This window comes from Chionomys nivalis, chromosome 18 (assembly GCF_950005125.1).
Source record: "Chionomys nivalis chromosome 18, mChiNiv1.1, whole genome shotgun sequence".
NCBI classification, from domain to species: Eukaryota; Metazoa; Chordata; class Mammalia; order Rodentia; family Cricetidae; genus Chionomys; species Chionomys nivalis.
This window is the reverse complement of record NC_080103.1, coordinates 39,939,896-39,959,214: the sequence shown is the minus strand read 5'-3', so window position 1 is coordinate 39,959,214 and position 19,319 is coordinate 39,939,896. Positions and strand designations below refer to the sequence as shown.

Genomic DNA, 19,319 nt, shown 5'->3' with positions numbered 1-19,319 from the left:
GAGGGTTGGTGAACCTTTCTGTTGAGAATCTTTGTACTTATGTCTGTATAAACACACAGTGGAAAATATTTCTCCTCTGCATTTTCACTTTAATCTAGTAACAATTCACTCATTCACTTTAATATATATTAATGATATATGTATAATTATAAATTATTATAATATATCACATATTATATATAAATGGTATAATATAAATATAATGGATATATTAATTATAATAATATATTAAATATATTAATATATCTTTACCGAGAGCCTCCTCTGCTCTAAGCAGAGGTTGTGTGAGGTTTACCGGGCTTCTCACTTGGACAAGAGGCATGGTTGGCCATGTGACTTACGAGCCTGGCAGAAGCATTTTGGAGGAACCTCCACTGAGATAATTAGCCTTAAAATAAAAACAAGTCATCTGTCAAAGAGTACGGTATTTTAGGGCCCTCGAGAAAGGAAAGGAGAGAAGTTGGCAGGGTCCAGAACAAGCCTGCTCAGCTAGATGATCAGGAGGCCATAGTTGTAGCTGTTGTTTCTCTCTAAATAAATGTGTTTGTAAAACAGTGCAAATCACAACTCTCAGGTGGACGCCGATGCCATTTTAAATGCTCTTCCAATAAAGACGACCCTGTAAACATCCAATGTGAATCATCAACAACAAAATTCAATCTACCTTTCAATACAGTTATACACGCTTTACAATTGTTTAAGTAAATATGGGAGATTAGAAATATGTTTGCTCCTGTACATGTGATGGAAAATTATTCAACTTCAAAGAATAAAATTCTGTCATTTTCAGAAAAATGGAGAGAACTGGACTTATATCAAAGTAACCATTTATCAACTGATGAGATAAAAATATATTACTTGTTAGCATAAAGAATAAAAATATAATCTAAGGATCGTGGCAGCCATGTGACTAAGCCAGGCCATCACAACCCTCTGCCTGTTTGTTCATTTTTGACATGATTATGGAGTAAGTTGTCTCCTCTGGAAGTTACATTTTGGACAAGCTGTGGCTTAAGCCTTGTGTACAGTAACACTTACTCTTTCTGCCACAACACGGGAGGATGGAGGCTCTAACTGTGTCTGTGTCTTTATGGGTCACCTCATTTTCTCTCACTCAGCATTGGAGAGACTCGAAATGAAGGTTAACACTGGCTCACTCTGCAAAGTCAACGAAAATTTCCCTTTACACACAGAATCTGTCCCCTGGTTTGTTTGTTTCCCAGATGCCTCAATTTGTGGTCTTGGTTTTAGTGTAGCCAAAATACAAGTCCTGAAAGGACTGAGATGAATGTGCTAATGCATCCAAAAATATTAGAGCCCTGGTAGCCTTAAGAGAGAATCAGCCCTTTCAATGATGTGGATTTAAATCAAGTAAGCTATCATGTGATCTCAGATCCTGGGCTTTTAAAACTGGCTCAGTTAGTCTTTTCGTCCCAGCAGAAGCGACTCCGTTCTCTCCTCCCGTCTTTCTCAGTACACATAGAAATCGTTGTGTAGAACTTGGAGTCCCACCATTTATTGGTTATGTCACAAACAGGACATTCACCTGCATTCATTCTTGGTGTTGTTTTCATATATTCATATTTCATTTCCCTATCTTGAGTGCCAACTGAAGCATCCCTGAAGACCAACACAGCCATCCATCAAATTTAATGCTGCCTCTTCTCTTATTATCTATAGACTAATCTTTATGGATCACTGAAAAAAAATGCTTCATTTTGCCAGCAAGGCAAATCATGGCATTCACCAGCAGCCAAAGAAACTTTACAAGTGAAATTCTGACTGTAGAGAAGACATAAAAGAAGTTGGCAGAAACCAGAAGACAGGGCAGATAGATGATAGATGCGTGTATATTTGACGCGATGAAATAATAGTCAAGAGCTCTAATTAGAAGGGGATAAAAATGACACAAAGGACATGAAGGGCTCATTAATTACCTTGTAAAAAGATGGTCAACACTACAGTTATCAGAGGAAGACATTGCAATTATGAGTATTATGTCACCCACGGAATTATGGTTAAAGCTAAAAAGACTAACTATGTGGTGATCGTGAGGGCAAGGCATGATGGGGCTTGCATACATTTCTGGTGAGAGCCTCATATGGGCAGCCACTTTGAAGACATATTTGGATGTTTTTTATGAAGTTAAGCATATCCCTACCCTATGAACCAGCTATTAGATATTAACTACAGAGAGATGGAAACACTCATTGACCTAAACTTAGAACAAACCAGATGTCGACCATGAAGATAGTGGATAAATGTTGTAGAATCATCTTTTCATACACTCTAAAGATGTGTCTAGCCACAGCGCCTTCTGATTGGTTTAATAAGAACTGAATGACCAGTAGCTAGGCAGGAAGAGGTTAGATAGGACTTCCTGGCAGAGAGAGAGAGAGAGAGAGAGAGAGAGAGAGGAGATAAATCTAGGTGAGAAAGAGAGGACAGAGAGGAAACAGGAGGTGCAAGATGGGAGAGAGGTAAAAAGCCATGAGGCAAAGAGTAGACTAATACAGATGGATTAATTTAAGTTACAAGAGCTAGCAGGACAAGCCTAAGCTATAAGCTGAGTTTTCATAATGAATAATAAGTTTCCATGTTGTTTTTAGTGAGCTGGTGGTACAGAGAAAGACTCGCTCCAGATAAATGGGGCTGGAAGATGGTCAGTTGGTAATATGCGTGCTATGGAGGCATGAGGACCTGAATTCAACCCCCATAACACTCATGTAAAAAGCTGGTGTGCTAGAAGTGTGGAGGAGGCAGAGACAAATGATCCCTGTAGCTCCATGGCTAGCCTGCCTGGCCTAACTGGCAAGCCGGGGGTTCCAGTGAGAGACTGTCTCAAGAAAACAAAGGCACTGGAAGAATGACATTCAAGGATGACCTCTGGCAGTCACGCATGAGCACATACACATACGTGAGCATTCACATGAACACACATACATACACATAAGATACTGTGTAAACAAACTGTGGTTATTCTTAGAGAAGAATACTATCCAGCTCAGGATAGCGCCAAGGGCTAATATGCTCAACTCAGACAGATCTCAAAACCTGTTGAGCAGAAGAACCCAGCACACAGTTGATATGCTGTACAACTGCAGACAAATGAAGTTCAAGAGCAACAACAATCTAACCTGGGATAAGGAAAACAGAAACAATGGCTGGCTATGGGTTGGCCCTGCTACAATCTGGCTAACAGAGGCATTTTGTATTTTGACCGAGCCATTGGTAAAGCATGTACAAACACCTATGAAATTCACTAAATCATATTCTTAAGATCTGTACACTAAAGTTTTGCTATAATAAAAATTTGAAAAGTATCACATCTCAGGTGGAATTTTGCCTGGGACAAAACCAAACAGAAGCAACTTTGTTTTTCTGGTCTTCGGAATTTCAAAATTCTTTTCCTTCTTAAATATTTTCCCACCTTCTATTTTATATCTTTCTAGTTTTTATTGATGAATTATGATTATTTTCACCTATGATTTCTGTCCATAAAGGTAGAAGATGGAACAAAGATACCGAGTCACAGTTTTATAAATATAAGACCAAATGAAGAGCGACAGACCCTAGCTCCCAGTTCCCCAGCTTCCAGCCCAACCTGCAGTCGATGGCATCTCAAGCTCCTGGGCCAGAACCTGTCGATTATGGATTTGTAAGTCATTAGAACTAAACATTGGGAAAGATTGTGTTGTGAACGGTAGAAAAGCCAAAGTTCTTTCCCTAGGCCTTAACATTTTCAGAAGTTAAAATCCCTGGAAGAATGAAAGAAGACGTGGTTGAGACTGTGTTAATGACGTGATGCAGTTGAAAATGAGGGCGGTAGGAGTTTGGAGAGAAGGCTCAGTGGTTAGGGGCCCTTGCTTCTCTACAGAGGACCCATCTACAGTTCTCAGCACCCACGTGCTGCCTCACAGCCTTCCTAACTCCAGTTCCAGGGAATCCAATGCTCTTCTGACCTCAGTGGGAACCAGGCACAAAAATGGTGCACATAAATACATTCAGGCAGAACAGTTATGCGCATACAATAAATGAATTTAAAAAGCATTTTTTTAAATGAGTAGCTTAAGCTTTTACGTTTAAATTTTGTTGCTCTTTCACAGAATTATAAATCCGATTTTATGGCTTGTCCTACTCTTGATTTTCATACATATTGGGTTTTAGATGCTTGTTTTTAACTCAGTCAGAGGAACTTTTCTAAGTGCACCAAGCTTGCGTTTTAATTCACAGAGCTACAGCTGGAGAGGGACCCCTTCTCCTTTCCACCCTTTCGAATGGATAGGCTACTTTTGAAGAGCAGTTGGATAGTTGCAGAAAAACATGGAAATGTGGAGAATTTCTATATGCTCTTCCCCCCACCTCTTTTCCCTCGTTGGCACCTGGCACCAGTATACCTTCATTGTCACTGACGACCCCACAACAGCTCCTATCACTAACCAAAGCCCATTGTTTACATCAGGATTCAATCTTACCGTTCGTTTTTGCTGTTTAATAAGATGCCACTGTATGGTTGTCCTGAGTGAATTCTTGGATGCTTCCAGCTTTGATAGCTATGACTAGCCTTTCTGTGAACATTCCCGTGAGTCTATTTCTTGACGGGGGTTGTTGTCAGTTTTCAGGACACTCTGGAAATGTCCAGAAACATTGCTGTTTTTCTGAATGGGATTTTCACATCTGACCTTCCTAAAGTTTGTTATCCTTTCTCAATTAGTGCCATTTGCCCAGTAAGTCTAATTCTTAGGGTAGTGCCCCTCGTGACTTCTTTACTTCTTTACCATTTCATTTTCTCCCACAAACGAGCCACGTAGAATGCCAGGGACGTGCCAACCTCATTCAGAAAGAAGATACCGTTTCCAGCTTCCTGGCGACCCATGAACTAGCCTGCACACTTATTTTACTTTTCTGTTTCTGTGATAAAATACCATGGCCAAGGCAAATGTATCGAATGAAGAGTTCATTGGGGCTTACGGTTCCATGATGGCTGGAGGCTCGGCAGCAGGCAGGAAGCTGAGGGATCATACTTCAGCCACACACACAAAGCAGAGGCAGTTGTCAAGAGGCAGAGGCTACAGACTTTCACAGTCAACCCCCAGAGTCAGCAAACGAACCAAGTGTTCAAATATCTGAGCCTGTTCTCATTCAAACCACCACATTCCCTCCCTGGCCCCTAGGCTTGTGGCCATAGCATAATGCAAAAATGCAATTTAGTTCCATTTCAAAAGTCCTCATTAGAATTTTTCTTTCCTATTAAAAATTTTTTAAACTTAATTTTATGTGTATGGGAGTTCTGTTTGCATGTGTGTCTATGTACCATGTGCATGCTTGGTGCCCACAGAGACCAGAGAGAATGTTGGATCCCCTGGGACTAGAGTTAAGGATGCCTGTGAGCTGCCATGTGGGTGCTGGGACTGAACTCAGGTTCTCTGGAAGAGCACCCGGTGCTCTTAGCTGCTAAGACACTTCTCTAGCCCCTCTTTAACATTCCAAACACTGTTTAAAAGTGTAAAGTCCAAAGTCTCTCCAGAGACTAAAGGCGACCTCCTCATTATAACTGTCTGTAAACAAACAAACAAAAAACAAAACAACAACAACAAAAAAAAGCAAAGTATGTACTTCCAACATAAACTTCCATAGAATAGATGTTGTCAGTCCACAAGTAAGGATTGGGACATTGTGAGGAAGTACCAAATCAAACACAACTGAAACCCATCAGAACGAACACCAAGTCCTGGAGCTCCATATCCATTGTCTGGAACTTCAGTTGCAAAGGACTTGAGAAGACATCTCAAGTTGTTTAGTTGGTTATTCTTGTGTAATGAAATGCCATAAGCAAAAGTGATGTGGGAGAGAAGAGTTTGCTTGGCTTACACATCCTGAATCACAGTCTACTGAGGGAAGAAGTTAAGACCTGAGCTCAAAGGGAGTAGAAGCCTGAAACCCCAGGAGCCAATGTAGAGGCCATGGAGGAATGCTGTTTACATGGCTCACTCAGCCTGCTTTCTTACAGCATCCAGGACCACCAGGCCAGGGCTGGCATCACCCACAATGGGCTGGGCCCTCCTGCATCAATCATTCATTAAGAAAATGGACACTGGCTGTGGTAGTGTACACCTTGAATCTTAGCACTTGGGAGTCAGAGGCGAGAGGACCTCTGTGTGTTCAAGGCCAGGCTGGTCTACAATGTGAGTACCAGGACAACTGAGACTAGAGAAATCCTGTCCCAAGAAACTGGAGGAAAGAGAGAGAGAGAGAGAGAGAGAGAGAGAGAGAGAGAGAGAGAGAATCGTCTACAGGCTTGTCTGCCAGTACAATCCTATGTAGGCATTTTCTCATCTGAGGTTCCCTCCTTTCAAAGGACTCCAGCTTGTGTCAATTTGACATAAACTGTCCAGCACATTTGTTGCTGTCCTTCCGGATTTTCTTCCTACAACACACATCTTTCTTTTGGGCTGCTTCTGCTCCTTGCCTGTGGCTCTCCTTCCCAGACATTTCACAACCCTGGGATATCCGCCATCTTGGAGACTCCGCTGCAACACCCTAGCTCAAGCTTCCACGCTCTCCTCTGTTGTTGCTGGAAACCAGCTTCAGCAAGCGAGCATGACTCCTGTCCATCACCGCAGTGCCGCATCAGTAGAGCTGGAAGGAAGAATACAGACATTCTACACACCTCTGGAAGTCCTTTCTGGTTGGGTAGCTCAGTTCAGTGATTTACTATCTGGGTAATTTGGGGTGGTCTGGAAATTTGCTGGATTGATTTTACCATCAGCCATCAGCTGAAGTATCTACTCTATCCCTATTGGTTCCTTATTTCCCAAGGTGATGTCATTGTGTTCAGCATCAATGACATTAGCTCAGGTGACTTGTAAGGAAGGAAACAAACACCCAAATCTTCCAGCCTGGTCTACAAGAGCTAGTTCCAGGACAGGCTCCAAAGCCACAGAGAAACCCTGTCTCGAAAAAGCAAAAAAAAAAAAAAAAAAAACACCCAAATCTTTTGTTTGTTTGTTTTTGTTTTTTCAAGACAGGGTTTCTCTGTCGCTTTGGAGCCTATCCTAGAGCTAGCTCTTGAAGACCAGGCTGGCCTTGAACTCACAGAGATCTGCTGGAATTAAAGGTGTGTGCCACCACCAGCTGGCCATTAAATCTTTTAAATTATGATAACTTGTTGGGTGTATACGCGGGTGCCGGTGAGAGTGCTGTATGTAAGTGGAGGTCAGAGAACAGCTTGCAGGAGTTGGTCCTCTCCTTGTACCATGCGGGTTCCAGTCATCAAACTCAGCTCAATGGGCTTAGCAGCATTTACTTTTACCTGCTGAGCTACCTCCCCAGTCCAAAAGCAAATGTTTTCTAATCAAAGATGACATGACTATTTCCAAACCCGAACAGAATGGAATTGTGGGTTATGTCCTGTTTGTGTTTCTATTAATGCGGTAATTCGGCTTCACGCTGTCCTGTGTTCCAAATCCCTTTGCTCACCATTGTCGTTAATGCTGGCAAATATGTTTTGCTGAAGGGGAAGCTCACCAGCAAGGTTAGCAATGAATACTCAGGGCAGGTTATTTGTGGGACATTCATTCTTAGTCTTGAGTCTCCGTGGGTCTAGAAAGCAATGAAATATTCTATACACCCATCCACATGACTTCTTTTGCCCCTTCAGGGTCTGTTTCTCCTTATACAGGGTCAGAGCTGCCTGGAATAGGGTGGCTGGATTTCGAGAAACACGATTTAACCTTTCGTCTTTGAGAAATAGAGCCCAATTAGACACGGGCCCAGGGCTTGGAGCCTTTCCCTTGTCTGTGACAGGTATACCCCAAAGCGTCTGCTGCTTTAATTGCCTTAGCTCTACTTTGATTTGAATTTGGAACCGACCTCAGGACAACTTAAAGTCCATCCCCAGGATGAAGTCAACAGGCTGAAGTCACCATTGTTCAACAAGGCTGATGTGAAGGGCTGGCGGGAGCTGGCTGTTTGGGGGTGCTGAGTATATTCCTGAAGGAGCAATGGTTTGGTCCAAGTGGAGAGTGCAGGAGACCACTATCGTTTTCTGTCACGGAGGTGTGGAAAGACACCTGACTTACCTGAGGAGGAGGCACACTCAGCTCTGCATGCTTCCAGGGTTCCCCAGCTTTCACATGGTTCCTTTGCCTTTTCTTTTCCTAACACAGCTCGGCCATAACAAGTCGCTCCTTCCCCTGCATCCCTGGTCCCTGGGGATGTTTTATTAAATCGCGCGGAGAGAAAAAGTGTCTGGGCACATTGTATCTCCTCACTTGGCTGCAGGGATTTCCCTTCAATATGGAAAGAGTAATCTTAGACACTCCACTCTAAAACAGAAAGGAAAAAAATAAGATTAAGCTGCAGGAATATGAGCGGCCGTTGACACATCCTTCGAATAACGAGCCGAAGGTGAGCTGCCCTTGGCATGACTCACGTCAGTAATCAATTATGATAAATCTGAAATGTCAGCGGGGCTATTCACCTTTGGCTTAAAATGCGTCGCTTAAGTTTGTCTCTGTCCGTCAAGATACTCAGACATAAAGGACACTCAGCAGGTCCCTCGGACCATTAGTGGCAAGCACCCCCTAATTGCGCTTTTCCCTGCCCTGCCCTGAATATTTTTAGTGAGCAGAATATCTCCTCTCTGGCACCCTGCCCTACCTTCCTGCTTGGCAGAATTGCCCTCATTGGTGTTTGTGAAGAGGCTCCTTCGCTGGCTGGAGTGACACTAAAGGAGAGGGGAGGGGCCAGAAGAGATTTAAAAGCGGGAGGGGAGTTTCTCCGGGTTCCAAAAAGAGAAGCGCGTCCCGGGAGGAATCCTATCTGCACATTTCTTCTTTAGACTCATCCCTCGTCCCGGTGGGGCTTGAAACTTTTCACCAATTCTTTTCTTTCTCTCTGAGCCTTTGCCTGACTGTGCCTGTCACTGCGAGAAATAGAGCTCTCAAGGCTCCACAAAATTTGTCCTAAGGGTGTCAGGTATTTCTTATTGCTGTCCAAGATTTAAAAAAAAAAAAATAGTGAGATAAGGAACTCTCCTGGAGCATTTCAGGCTGCACCCAGCGACTCTTGAGAGGTGGAGAAGGAGCTGGAAGGTAGCATTAAAACAGCTAAATGAAAGATGCCCTGGGGCCGAAGGCCGACCTGGCTGGAAGCTCTGGGGGTCAGAAGCGCGAACTCCGCCTGTTCTGAGCTCTAGCAACTTAAGTCACTGCCTGTTGACCTTAGAACCACGAAGACCATGCTGCTGTCGCTCACCTTCCTGCCCGTGGTTTTAAAGATTAGCGTTGCCAGCGTCACAGCGCAACAGCACGGGAACTGTCAGCCGGGTCTTCCCGAGAGAAGTGAAACTTTCACTTGTGCAGGTAAGTAAACCAAGAACCGGAGCCCACCCCCTCGGGGACAGTGCCTCCAGGCATCTGTTTAGTCTACCTTGTACGTCTGTGCTTTCTCCCCCTCGGCTGTCTTTGGGTGTGTTTGTTTGCTTTAGTTGTGTATTCTGAAGTGTGTGTGTGTGTGTGTGCGCGCGCGCGTGCACGTCTCCTGTTTGAGTTCTATGCTGCCAATTATAAACTGTGATTCTCCACTGCTCTGTGCATGACTGAAGATGCCTCAGTTCAAAATCAGCTGGACATTTCTTATCATGTAAACCGCAGTCCTTATTCTAGGGAGATAGCAATGCCTAGCTGATCAGCTCTGCATTAGAAATCAGGGAAACATATGGTGGCAGTTGGTCTTGTTGGTTTGAAAAGCCTTCTTTCGGATAACTTTGTGGCAGAAAATGCCATACGCCAATTAAAGTTTTGTTTTGTTTTAAAAAAAATACAGTCTCAAGTTCAGGAGTTCAGGCTCTCGTCCTCCACCCTCCTGGCCTCTGAAGCTCTGTCACAGTTCCCAGGTTCTTAGTAACAGGTGCACTGTGACTCTGCAAAGTGCTGAGACATGACAGGGAGGAAACGAGCCAGCCTTTTCTCCGAGAGGACACAGGGAGTTTTCCGATTGCACATTACGGCACCTAAGAGTCCAGCTGAAAACATTTTCTCACTATTCTTTACTTCGAAGGTGAGTGCCTGTTGTATAGGGAGGGAACTATTTCATTTATCCCAGGGTCCACATTGTCCTGGAAATCCTTCCCTGTCATCTCCTTATTTCATTTGTGTTTTTGAGACCGTGTCTCTCTCTGTAGCTCAGACTGGCTGGGAACTCACTATGCTTCCCAAGTCTGGGATTACAGGTGTGCACCACCACGTTTGACTTATTTGTTAATATTGTCTTGCCCTCTTAAGACAGGCTCTGGCTTTTAAAAACAAAGAGTGAAGGGAAGAAAACATGTTTTCAGAAAAGAGACCTCTGGAAGATAGATAACAGATAATTATGGAAATGAGAGAGACCAGAACTGATTCAAATTGCCAGAGTTCAGCTGCTGCTTCTTTGCTGATCTCCAAAACCTGTATCACTCAGAGAAATCACACAGAAGGAAATCAGGTGTCCCTGCTCACAGACCCAGAAGGTCACCAGGAAGCATTCCCTGCCATTGCAGAGCAGTCTCTGGGGTTCTGAAGGCGGGAATGGTTGCTAATGACCTCTATAGCCCCGGGACCTGGGCCACTTCCACTGTGCATTCTCAGGAAGTTTTTGCTTAATGAAAGAATTGCTCCTCTTAACTACTGGAGACAGGAGAGACAACTCTTGGCCACAGTTGTGTTGCCATGGACTGTAATGTCACAGGGGTAGCTGGAAAGTGACCAGAGTCAGGTGCCCTCTACCTGCACACTTAGGGGCGGGGGTAATGGTAGGAGGGGCTCATGCAGCTAGTAGCTAGAAGAGATGAGCCCATGAGAGGCACTTAAAGCGAGGAAGAAATTGAAGAAGCGGTTCTCGGCGTGACTCTAGATCCTCTGGAATAGTGTGTGACTCCTATGCCTTGTTCTCCTGCCCACTCCTGCCGGTGGCTCAAGAGTGCTTTTCTGAGATACTTTGCACCAAATTGACAGGATGCCCGGACAGAAATGATGACTCAGGGAGACTGTTTCACACAAGGAGAAATAGATTTTAGAAGCACACAAACTCGATATCAGGTTTGCATCACCTTTTTAATAGTTAGGTCATCTTACAAGATCGGATGCCTGTTTCTCAGGATCATTCATTGTTGGGATGGCATGGGGTAGCCGGTGAAATACCCCTCACCCAATGGCTGACCCAGTGAATGTCCTCTTGGGTTCCATGCCGTGACCGAAGTGGTCAGGCCATTCCATGCTCTGGCCTATTTTGAACACTGCAGGGGCTTGACACTGACGCCATAGAGTGTGGTCCTCTGCTTCTTTGTCCCCCATTGCTTGCAGGCCACTGTTTTAAACTCTCTGCTTCACCCTGAATCCTAGGTTAGCTGAAAACTAACTAGGTCACACCCCGTCATCCGTACATTCCAGAGATAGCGTTTCTTCCCCTCTGAAAATAGATAATGGTGACATCGTCTATTTCCCCCCACACTTAAATTCTACTTGCATTTCTTGCCTTTGGCATTGAGACTGTTCTCCTACATGGGCAGCCTGACCTAGCAAGAAGAAGGCTTTGTGGTCTAGCAGGATCCAGGTAAAATGTCTTGAGGCTACTGCTCACGTGAATGCCAGTCAGTGAAGCCAACAGATAGTACTATGGAACTGGGTTTTCTTTCCATTCACTGGGATAGAAATCAAATGTTTTTATGGCTTTTATTTAAGCAAAAGCGGATGAAGACAGCAGCAAAAAACAACAGTGAGCAAGTGGTTTCTGAACTTTTAAATCTCTTTGCCCCGGAGGACAAATGTCAGCTGGACAGGGAATTGTTCCTACCTGGCATCTAAACCTGTGTTATTTGTTCTTGGTAAATGGCGGTCACGGAAGAAGCTCGGCCTCAGAGAACTGACTTAGAGGCAGTTCACTGGGCCGTAGTCTGCTGTGAGCGGTAGACAGTGACGTCACTGATTTCAGAGTGGGCTGAAGTTTGGTTGATTTCCCAGTCAAGTGCAAAGCAGAGCAGTTTTCAGGTCCAGATTTTGTCTGTTCCCCGCCAGCTGCAGAAACATTTCTTCTGGCGTCTAATCACAGAGAATCTGCAGCAGGCTGTTTGCGCATGCTCCGTCTGTCTTTATACACTCTGGAGACAGACAAGCCACCTTGCTTAGACGTCAGGCCTGCCACGTGTGAAAGGTGTGTCTCGTTTTCTTCACGGTAAAAGAAAACTGGATGTTCCCTCTTCCTGGGATTGTTGTCAGCACTGTGTTAACATAGGCGCGTTCAGTGCTGGCACTGTCTCCGAGGCACCCACACTGCGCATTCTTCCAGGGAGCGCAAAGGATTACAAGAAACTTCCCAGTCTGTGAAGCAGCCTAGTGCTTGCTTGCTTTAGCTTTAGTTATTGCTTCCACCCTGAACAATTCTAAAGCTAGAGAATGCAATGGTAGGCTTGTTTAATGCTGCATTTTCTGCCACTAGAAACGGGAGTGGAAACAACAGGAACAGCACTTATGGTAACTTTGGTGACGTTCCTTGGGATGAGCCTTCTTTGTGGTCCGTTCCCCACACCCACATCCCTACCCCAGCTGGCCCCGGCCCACAGACTCACACTGCTATCCTGAACGTGCATACTACTCACGTGACAGAAGTATTACCGGCGCTTAGGTGCACTAAGAACACAGATTTCTTTGGCAGATGATATCTGGAACTGAGGTAGCTTTTCACACTGCCAAGTCCCTGTCTTCTACTACTCACCGCATTGGGATAAAGAGATTACTCCGAGTCAGGCCGATGCAGACGAGAGCCATTTTTGCCAGGTGTGGAAGAAGGAAATTTTTTAAAAAAAGGAAACAAAAGGGAACTTTCCATTTCGTGGCATGCCTCGGGCTCTCTGAAAATGCATTCTCTTATATGTCTGTGCTACTAGCTTCCCAGGGCAATTATGGGATGGTGCACGCAAACCTGTTTCCTTTCGTAGGTTTGCTCCTTAATGTTGTCTTTCAGAGCTTCCTCTCAGGCGTGGGAGTTAGGGAATGATGTGGGATTCCCCTTTGTATGCTGTGAATGCTTTATTACCATTGGTTAATAAAGACGCTTTGGCCTATTGCAGGGCAGAATATAGCAAGGCGGGAAATCTATGCAGAGATAGAGGAGGAAAGAAGGTGAAATCAGGCAGATGTCAGGTAGCCACCCAAGAAGGAAGTAAGAGGTAGCAAACCCCAAGCCTCATGGTAAAGTATAAGATAATAGAAATGATTAATTCAAGATGCAAGAGTTAGTTAATAAGAAGTCTGAGCTAATAGGTCAAAAAGTATGTAATTAATATTCAGCATCAGAATGGTTATTTCATAAGCATCTGCAGGAATTAGTGAGTGAGACCGGTGGGTGGAGAGAAGCCCGTCTGGGGGAACCAGTGGAACAGGGGAGCAATTGCTTTCTCACAGCCCCACACAGACCATTCGCATCCCCTCTTGACCCTTCCCAGCTTGGACTTTGGATTTGCAGGTCTATTTTCACTTCTGACCTTGACTTTCTGATTCTCCTAAGCAAGCAGGCCAAGCACGCGATGCCAGTCAGGGTTTGGGTTTCCCAAATATTTCCTAGGATGCCTCGTGTCCTGGAATTGTGTGAATGTGCGGGAATTTCGGACCCAGCTTTCTCCTGCGGCAGAGATTCATGATAACCAATGATTTACTTGCAAAGCCTCAATGGTAGACTAGAGCAGGCCTTTCACGGAAAAGCGCCGATTCCTATACTCTCCACAGCCGTCTGTCTCCCTTCTCTGCGTAGGCTCTGTGGGTTGGTGCCTTCATTCCGAAGATAGCTCTTCCTCCGGGTAGACGGTTGCTAGGATACAGAAAATTAGAAGAGCAGCTCGGCAGCTACATTGATGTTCCATGTGGTACATCAGTTGAGACGGAGTGTTTCATCTCCTTCACACATTAATAACACAGCACGAAGATGCTTCTAATGTTTCGTGCTGTGTTATTCTAATAAGACACACAGTAGAAGCAGCAGTCAGTTCCCTGGGAAGACCCGAATCTAGGATGTTGTCATTTTTAACATCCTTAATAGCAAAGTGTTTTTATAAATACCTATTTCTTTTTTTTTTTTTTTTTTTTGATTTTTCGAGACAGGGTTTAAATACCTGTTCTTACTGTGATCACATTAGCTGTCGACATTTCAGGTAAAATGCTTACTTAAAGTATTTTTCTGTATGTTTTCAGAGCTTTGTGTACAGTTGCGGCCCAGAACTCAGTAGCCAAACTGGGACAGAGAACAATAAGATTAGAGTTGAGGAATTGAATATTTTTCTTCTCCTATTTTAGAGATCTTTCGGTCTGTGCCAAGCATGGTTGCACACGGCTTTAATCTCAGCCCTCCAGAGGCAGAGGCAGGTGTATCTCTATGAGTTCAAGACCAATTTGGTCTACATAGTTAAGACCCTGTCTCAAAAAGCAGACAAATCTTTTGGTCTAAGGACACTCGTGACAAGTATCTAGATATTGGCAAGTATTTATATTTTTTTATAAATTTGAGGAACATTATTTAAAAGTAACAAAAAGAAAAGCAATTGTGTTAGTTATAAAGAAGATCCACACCAAATTTTATATCAAAAAATTTAAAAGATTTTAAGAAATTGATTAATTTCTAGATCTTCTTTGGGATAGTGAACATTAAATGTCACTGGTAGAAGCTATTTATTTTAGGTTATTTTAAAATGTTTTCTTTAACAGAGATTGTTTTTCTTTCGTTGTTGTCGTCCTTCCTTCCTTCCTTCCTTCCTTCCTTCCTTCCTTCCTTCCTTCCTTCCTTCCTTCCTCCCTCCCTCCCTCCCTCCCTCCCTCCCTCCCTGCTTCCCTCCCTCCCTCGCTTCCTTCCTTTCTTTATTTTTTTCCTTCTCCTTTTTTTCACTAGATTAGAGTTTCTCTGTGTAGCCCTAGCTGTCCTGGAACTCGCTCCATAGATCTCAAACTCAGAGATCCCCCTGCCTCAGCCTCCTAATGCTGTTAACAGAGATCTTAATGAAGTCACGTTTCATTTCGCTATTTGAAGACTAAAGAAGCAAATGGAAGGACATGTTTCATGCAGTGTAGCGGTTGAGAGCGATGACATTTATCCAGAAATTGAGCACAAGCTTGAGCTTCTTTCCAAAACTGCCCCAAGCACGGAAGCCACTGGTTTCTACAGGGCAGACATTGCAGGTAGCTAGAAATCGAGGTGATGAATGTTAAGGTCACAAGGCCTTGAAAGGTCACGCAGCTGACCTCTCCCACTGCAGGCAGAGGCTGAAGTCCACACAGAGCCAGCAGCAGCTCATGAGGGTCCTCTAATATCATAGTTCAGGACCCCAGGCTCATGTCCTACAAAGTCATAACCCACATTGATACTTCCCAAAACGTACTGTTAGAAGTCCACCCATGTAATGATTTTATTGGTTTTCCTTGCCAAAAAGTATTACTAATTCTAATTAGATTAAGAAGAGTTTCTTGGGGGTTGGAGAGATGGCCCAGTGGTTATGAACACTGGCTGTTCCTCCAGAGGACCTGAGTTCAGTTCCCGACAATCACATGGTGGTTCACAACCATCTTATAATGGGATCTGATGCCCTCTCCTGTCATGCAGGCATACTTGCAAATAGAGTACTTAAATACATAAAATACATAAATAAATAAATCGTTTTTAGAAAGTTTCTTGGGGCTTGGGAGATGATGGCTCAGAGGGTAGAATGTGTGGGGTTAAAGCATCCGGAAACTGTCTTTATATATGTATGTGTGTGTGTGAGGGAATTATATGCATGTGTGTGTTTCTCTGGGGACGGGCACACATGTGACACGGAACTCATGTCACAGGATGTCCTAGGATGTTGGGTGTCACCTTCCACCTTGTTTCAGACATGGTCTCTTTAAAGTTCATGGCCACATATGCCAGGCTATTTCTCATTTTCCTATAGCAGGACTGGAAAGCCAAAAGTGTACTGCTGCATCTGACTGTGTGGGGTCTGGGGACTTGAACTTTGATCTTCCTGCTTGCCGGCAAGAACTTTACCCACTGAGTTACCTTTCTAGACCTGGAAAAACTTTTCTAATTCTTTATGTTGATGAATCCATTTGAGTATAGTTATCATGGTCTTTAAATTAAGTTGAGCATAATTTATATTGAAAAGCAGAGAGGTTTTTTTTTTAAAAAAACTGTTCACTTAAAATGAAATTTTCCTTATGGCACAGAACATTACAATAGAGTCCACTGTTTCTCAAAACTGCATTTTTGAAAGAGTTTTTTTCTAGTTATCTTGATTGTGGAACTGGCCAAGAGACAGGCACGTGACTTAATGGAACAGACAGTAAAACCCAGATATGGGTTCACAGAGTCATTTGATCTTTCACCAAGGCACAAAAGCAAGTTTACGGAAAATGAATCTTTTTACTAAATTGTGCAGCGCCATTTAGACATCTAGATGTCCCCCTGCTTGAGTATCTGTAAACAACATGTTGAACCTGGATCCTAAGTGTGTGGTCTACACAAAAGTGGACTGAAAATGCGTTAGAGATCTAAATTTAAGAAGCAAAGCTACGAGACCTTTAGAAGGAGACACCTTGGTCCCAGGGTTAAGTAAAGACTTCTGGGAAATGATACTAAGGACAGAATTTATCGAAGAAAAATTGGTGAATTGTACTTTATCAGAATTTAAGAGTTGCTCCGCAGAAGGTGCTGACGAAACCATGGAAACGAAGTCCTGCTGGAGAAGACGCCTGCAGTCGCCTCTCTCAGAAGACATCACAAATGTATTTTTATATAGCTCAGTGTATTCTGATAGTAAACGTACAGGAACAGCACCGAAGACAGCCAACACTAAAACTGTACGTGCATGTAGGACAACTCAGATAGAAAAGCATAGTGATTGGATGCAATCTACTATGTGATAAAACTTCTACAAAACACCATATAGTTGCCATCAAGAAGAAATCTACGTCTTTTTTAAAAATCCAAATGTCCAGAAAATTTTAACATGTTTGTTTATAATTGTTATAAAGTCGGACTGTTGAAATGTGTTCACGGAAACATTTTGCTTGCATTAATGTTTTACATCTTGCGTTTATATTAAGAGTTCACACATGAACAAAAATGGAAAAACTTCCAATACGTGATTTCTGTCACCTATTTTTCCAATCACAGTCATATACTTAGGTACCTATGACTCCATGGAGAAAATACGTAGCATTCAGAATCACTGAAAACAGAAAACACTGAAAACAGGAAGAAGAGGAAAAATTATTATTATTATTATTTTGAGAATGGAATTATTATTATTATTATTTTGAGAATGGAATTATTATTTTTTCTTTTTATTTATTTATTAAAGATTTCTGCCTTATTATTATTATTATTTTGAGAATGGAATATTCCCCTTACTAGTGGAGTCTTTTTTTTAAGATTTATTTATTTATTATGTATACAATGTTCTGTCTGCATGTATGCCTGCAGGCCAGAAGAGGGCACCAGATCTCATTACAGGTGGTTGTGAGCCACCATGTGGTTGCTGGGAATTGAACTCAGAACCTCTGGAAGAGCAACCAGTGCTTTTAACCTCTGAGCCATCTCTCCAGCCCCACTAGTGGAGTCTTAAAGCATGTGCTCTGGAAATCTTTTAGCATAATTGCTACACGTTTGGCATGGATAGCGCACAGGTTGGTATCTTCCTGTCAAAAAGACAGACCTCACTTGCCTCTTGTAAACTACCAATAGCTACCCTCCGGAAGCACAAGTCTATTTTTGAAGTCCTGAGCAATTTCTCATACCAGACGCTGGAAGTCCAGTGGCTTGATAGCGTCTGGTTTCTGGTGCCTCAGTCCCAGGCCTGTGAGAATGGATTTTCTCCACCCCTCCAGTAGAGGGCGCACTTTTACGAGTTTCTTTTATAGCCATTTGTTTCCTGGGTGCTTTACCGGGTTTGTGGGCAGTCTGCTTTGTTATTACTCATTCTTATTTATCCCCTTTTCCTTCGGCTGCAGCTTGACAAATGAGATCAAAATGTATTTTTTAAAAAAACTTCAATAATAACAATTTAAGAACAGGCAAAAGATTTAGACACTTAACAGAAAAGAAGCAAGGGTGGTCTGTTACCCATGAAAAGATGATCAATGCCATGTCAAAAAAGGAAAATTATGCAGTCAGTCCCCATTCACCTGAATAAAATGAGGACTCCCACTGGGTGGTGGTAGGAGGGTGGGTTTGTAGGACAGGAGTAAGGAAGCAGGAATAAACATCTGAGCAGCATTGCTTTACGTCGTATTAAAATTTTGGCTTGATTTGGTTTGTTTTTTGAGATGTGGTTTCTCTGTGTAACAGCCCTAGCTATTCTGGAACTCGCTCTGTAGACCAGGCTGACCTCAAACTCACAGAGATCCTCCTGCCTCTGCCTCCTGAGTGCTGGGATCAAAGGCATGTGCCACCACTGCCTGGCTACATTAAGACTTTTTCTTTAAGCTTTAAAATTGTGTGTGTGTGTGTGTGTGTGTGTTAGACAGAGAGAGAGAGACAGAGACAGAGAGAGAGAGACCTGCACACGTGAGTGCAGGTACTCCAGAGACAGAGTCCTCTGGAGGTGGCATTGCAGGCAGTTATAAGCCCCTAATTCTGGTGCTGGTAATCAAGTCATTAAAATAACAGCCCTATGTTGAACCATACTTGTACGAATTTAGTCTCTTTGTCTACTGGGAAAATTCCAGAAAATAAATAAAATACAATTATTTCTTGATTTTTAAAAAAATTATTTTATTTTATGTGTTGTGTGCATGTATATCTGTGCAACACATGTATACAATGTCCACAGAGGCCAGAAGAGGGCACTGAATCCCCAGGACTGTAGTTACAGACAGTCGTGAACTGCCATGTAGGTGCTTGGGATAGAACCCAGTGACATGGTATGTCCTTCTGTGTATGTGTTGCTTGTATTGGCTTAGCAGAGTAAAGCCAGGAGGAAAATCTGAACAGCGATATAGAAATAGAGTAGGCAGAGTCAAGGAGATGCCATGTAGCTGCCGAAGGAGAAAGACACCAGAACCTTACCAGTAAGCCACAACCACATGGCGATACACAGATTAATAGAAATGAGCTAATTCAAGATGTAAGAGCTAGCTAAAAGATACAACTGAGCCATCGACCAAACAGTGCTATAATTCATATAATTTCTGTGTGATGATTCAAGTCTGGGTGGCCAGGAAATGAACACTCAGTCTCCTCCAGGAGAGCAGTTGGTGCTCTACCACCGAGCTGTTTCTCCAGTCCCTATTTCCTCATTAATCAATTAATTTGCTCAAAGA

At 43.2% G+C, this 19,319-nt stretch overlaps 1 protein-coding gene across 1 annotated transcript in view; it reads left to right on the top strand.

The window, feature by feature from the left end:
- Positions 1–19,319, top strand: part of Egf (epidermal growth factor) — a 93,049-nt gene that overhangs the window by 10,323 nt on the left and 63,407 nt on the right. Inside the window, exons 2-3 of the mRNA XM_057793000.1 lie at positions 8,337–8,409; positions 9,200–9,365. Coding sequence (XP_057648983.1) covers positions 8,337–8,409; positions 9,200–9,365 — 239 coding nt within the window. The remainder of the gene's footprint in view (positions 1–8,336; positions 8,410–9,199; positions 9,366–19,319) is intronic.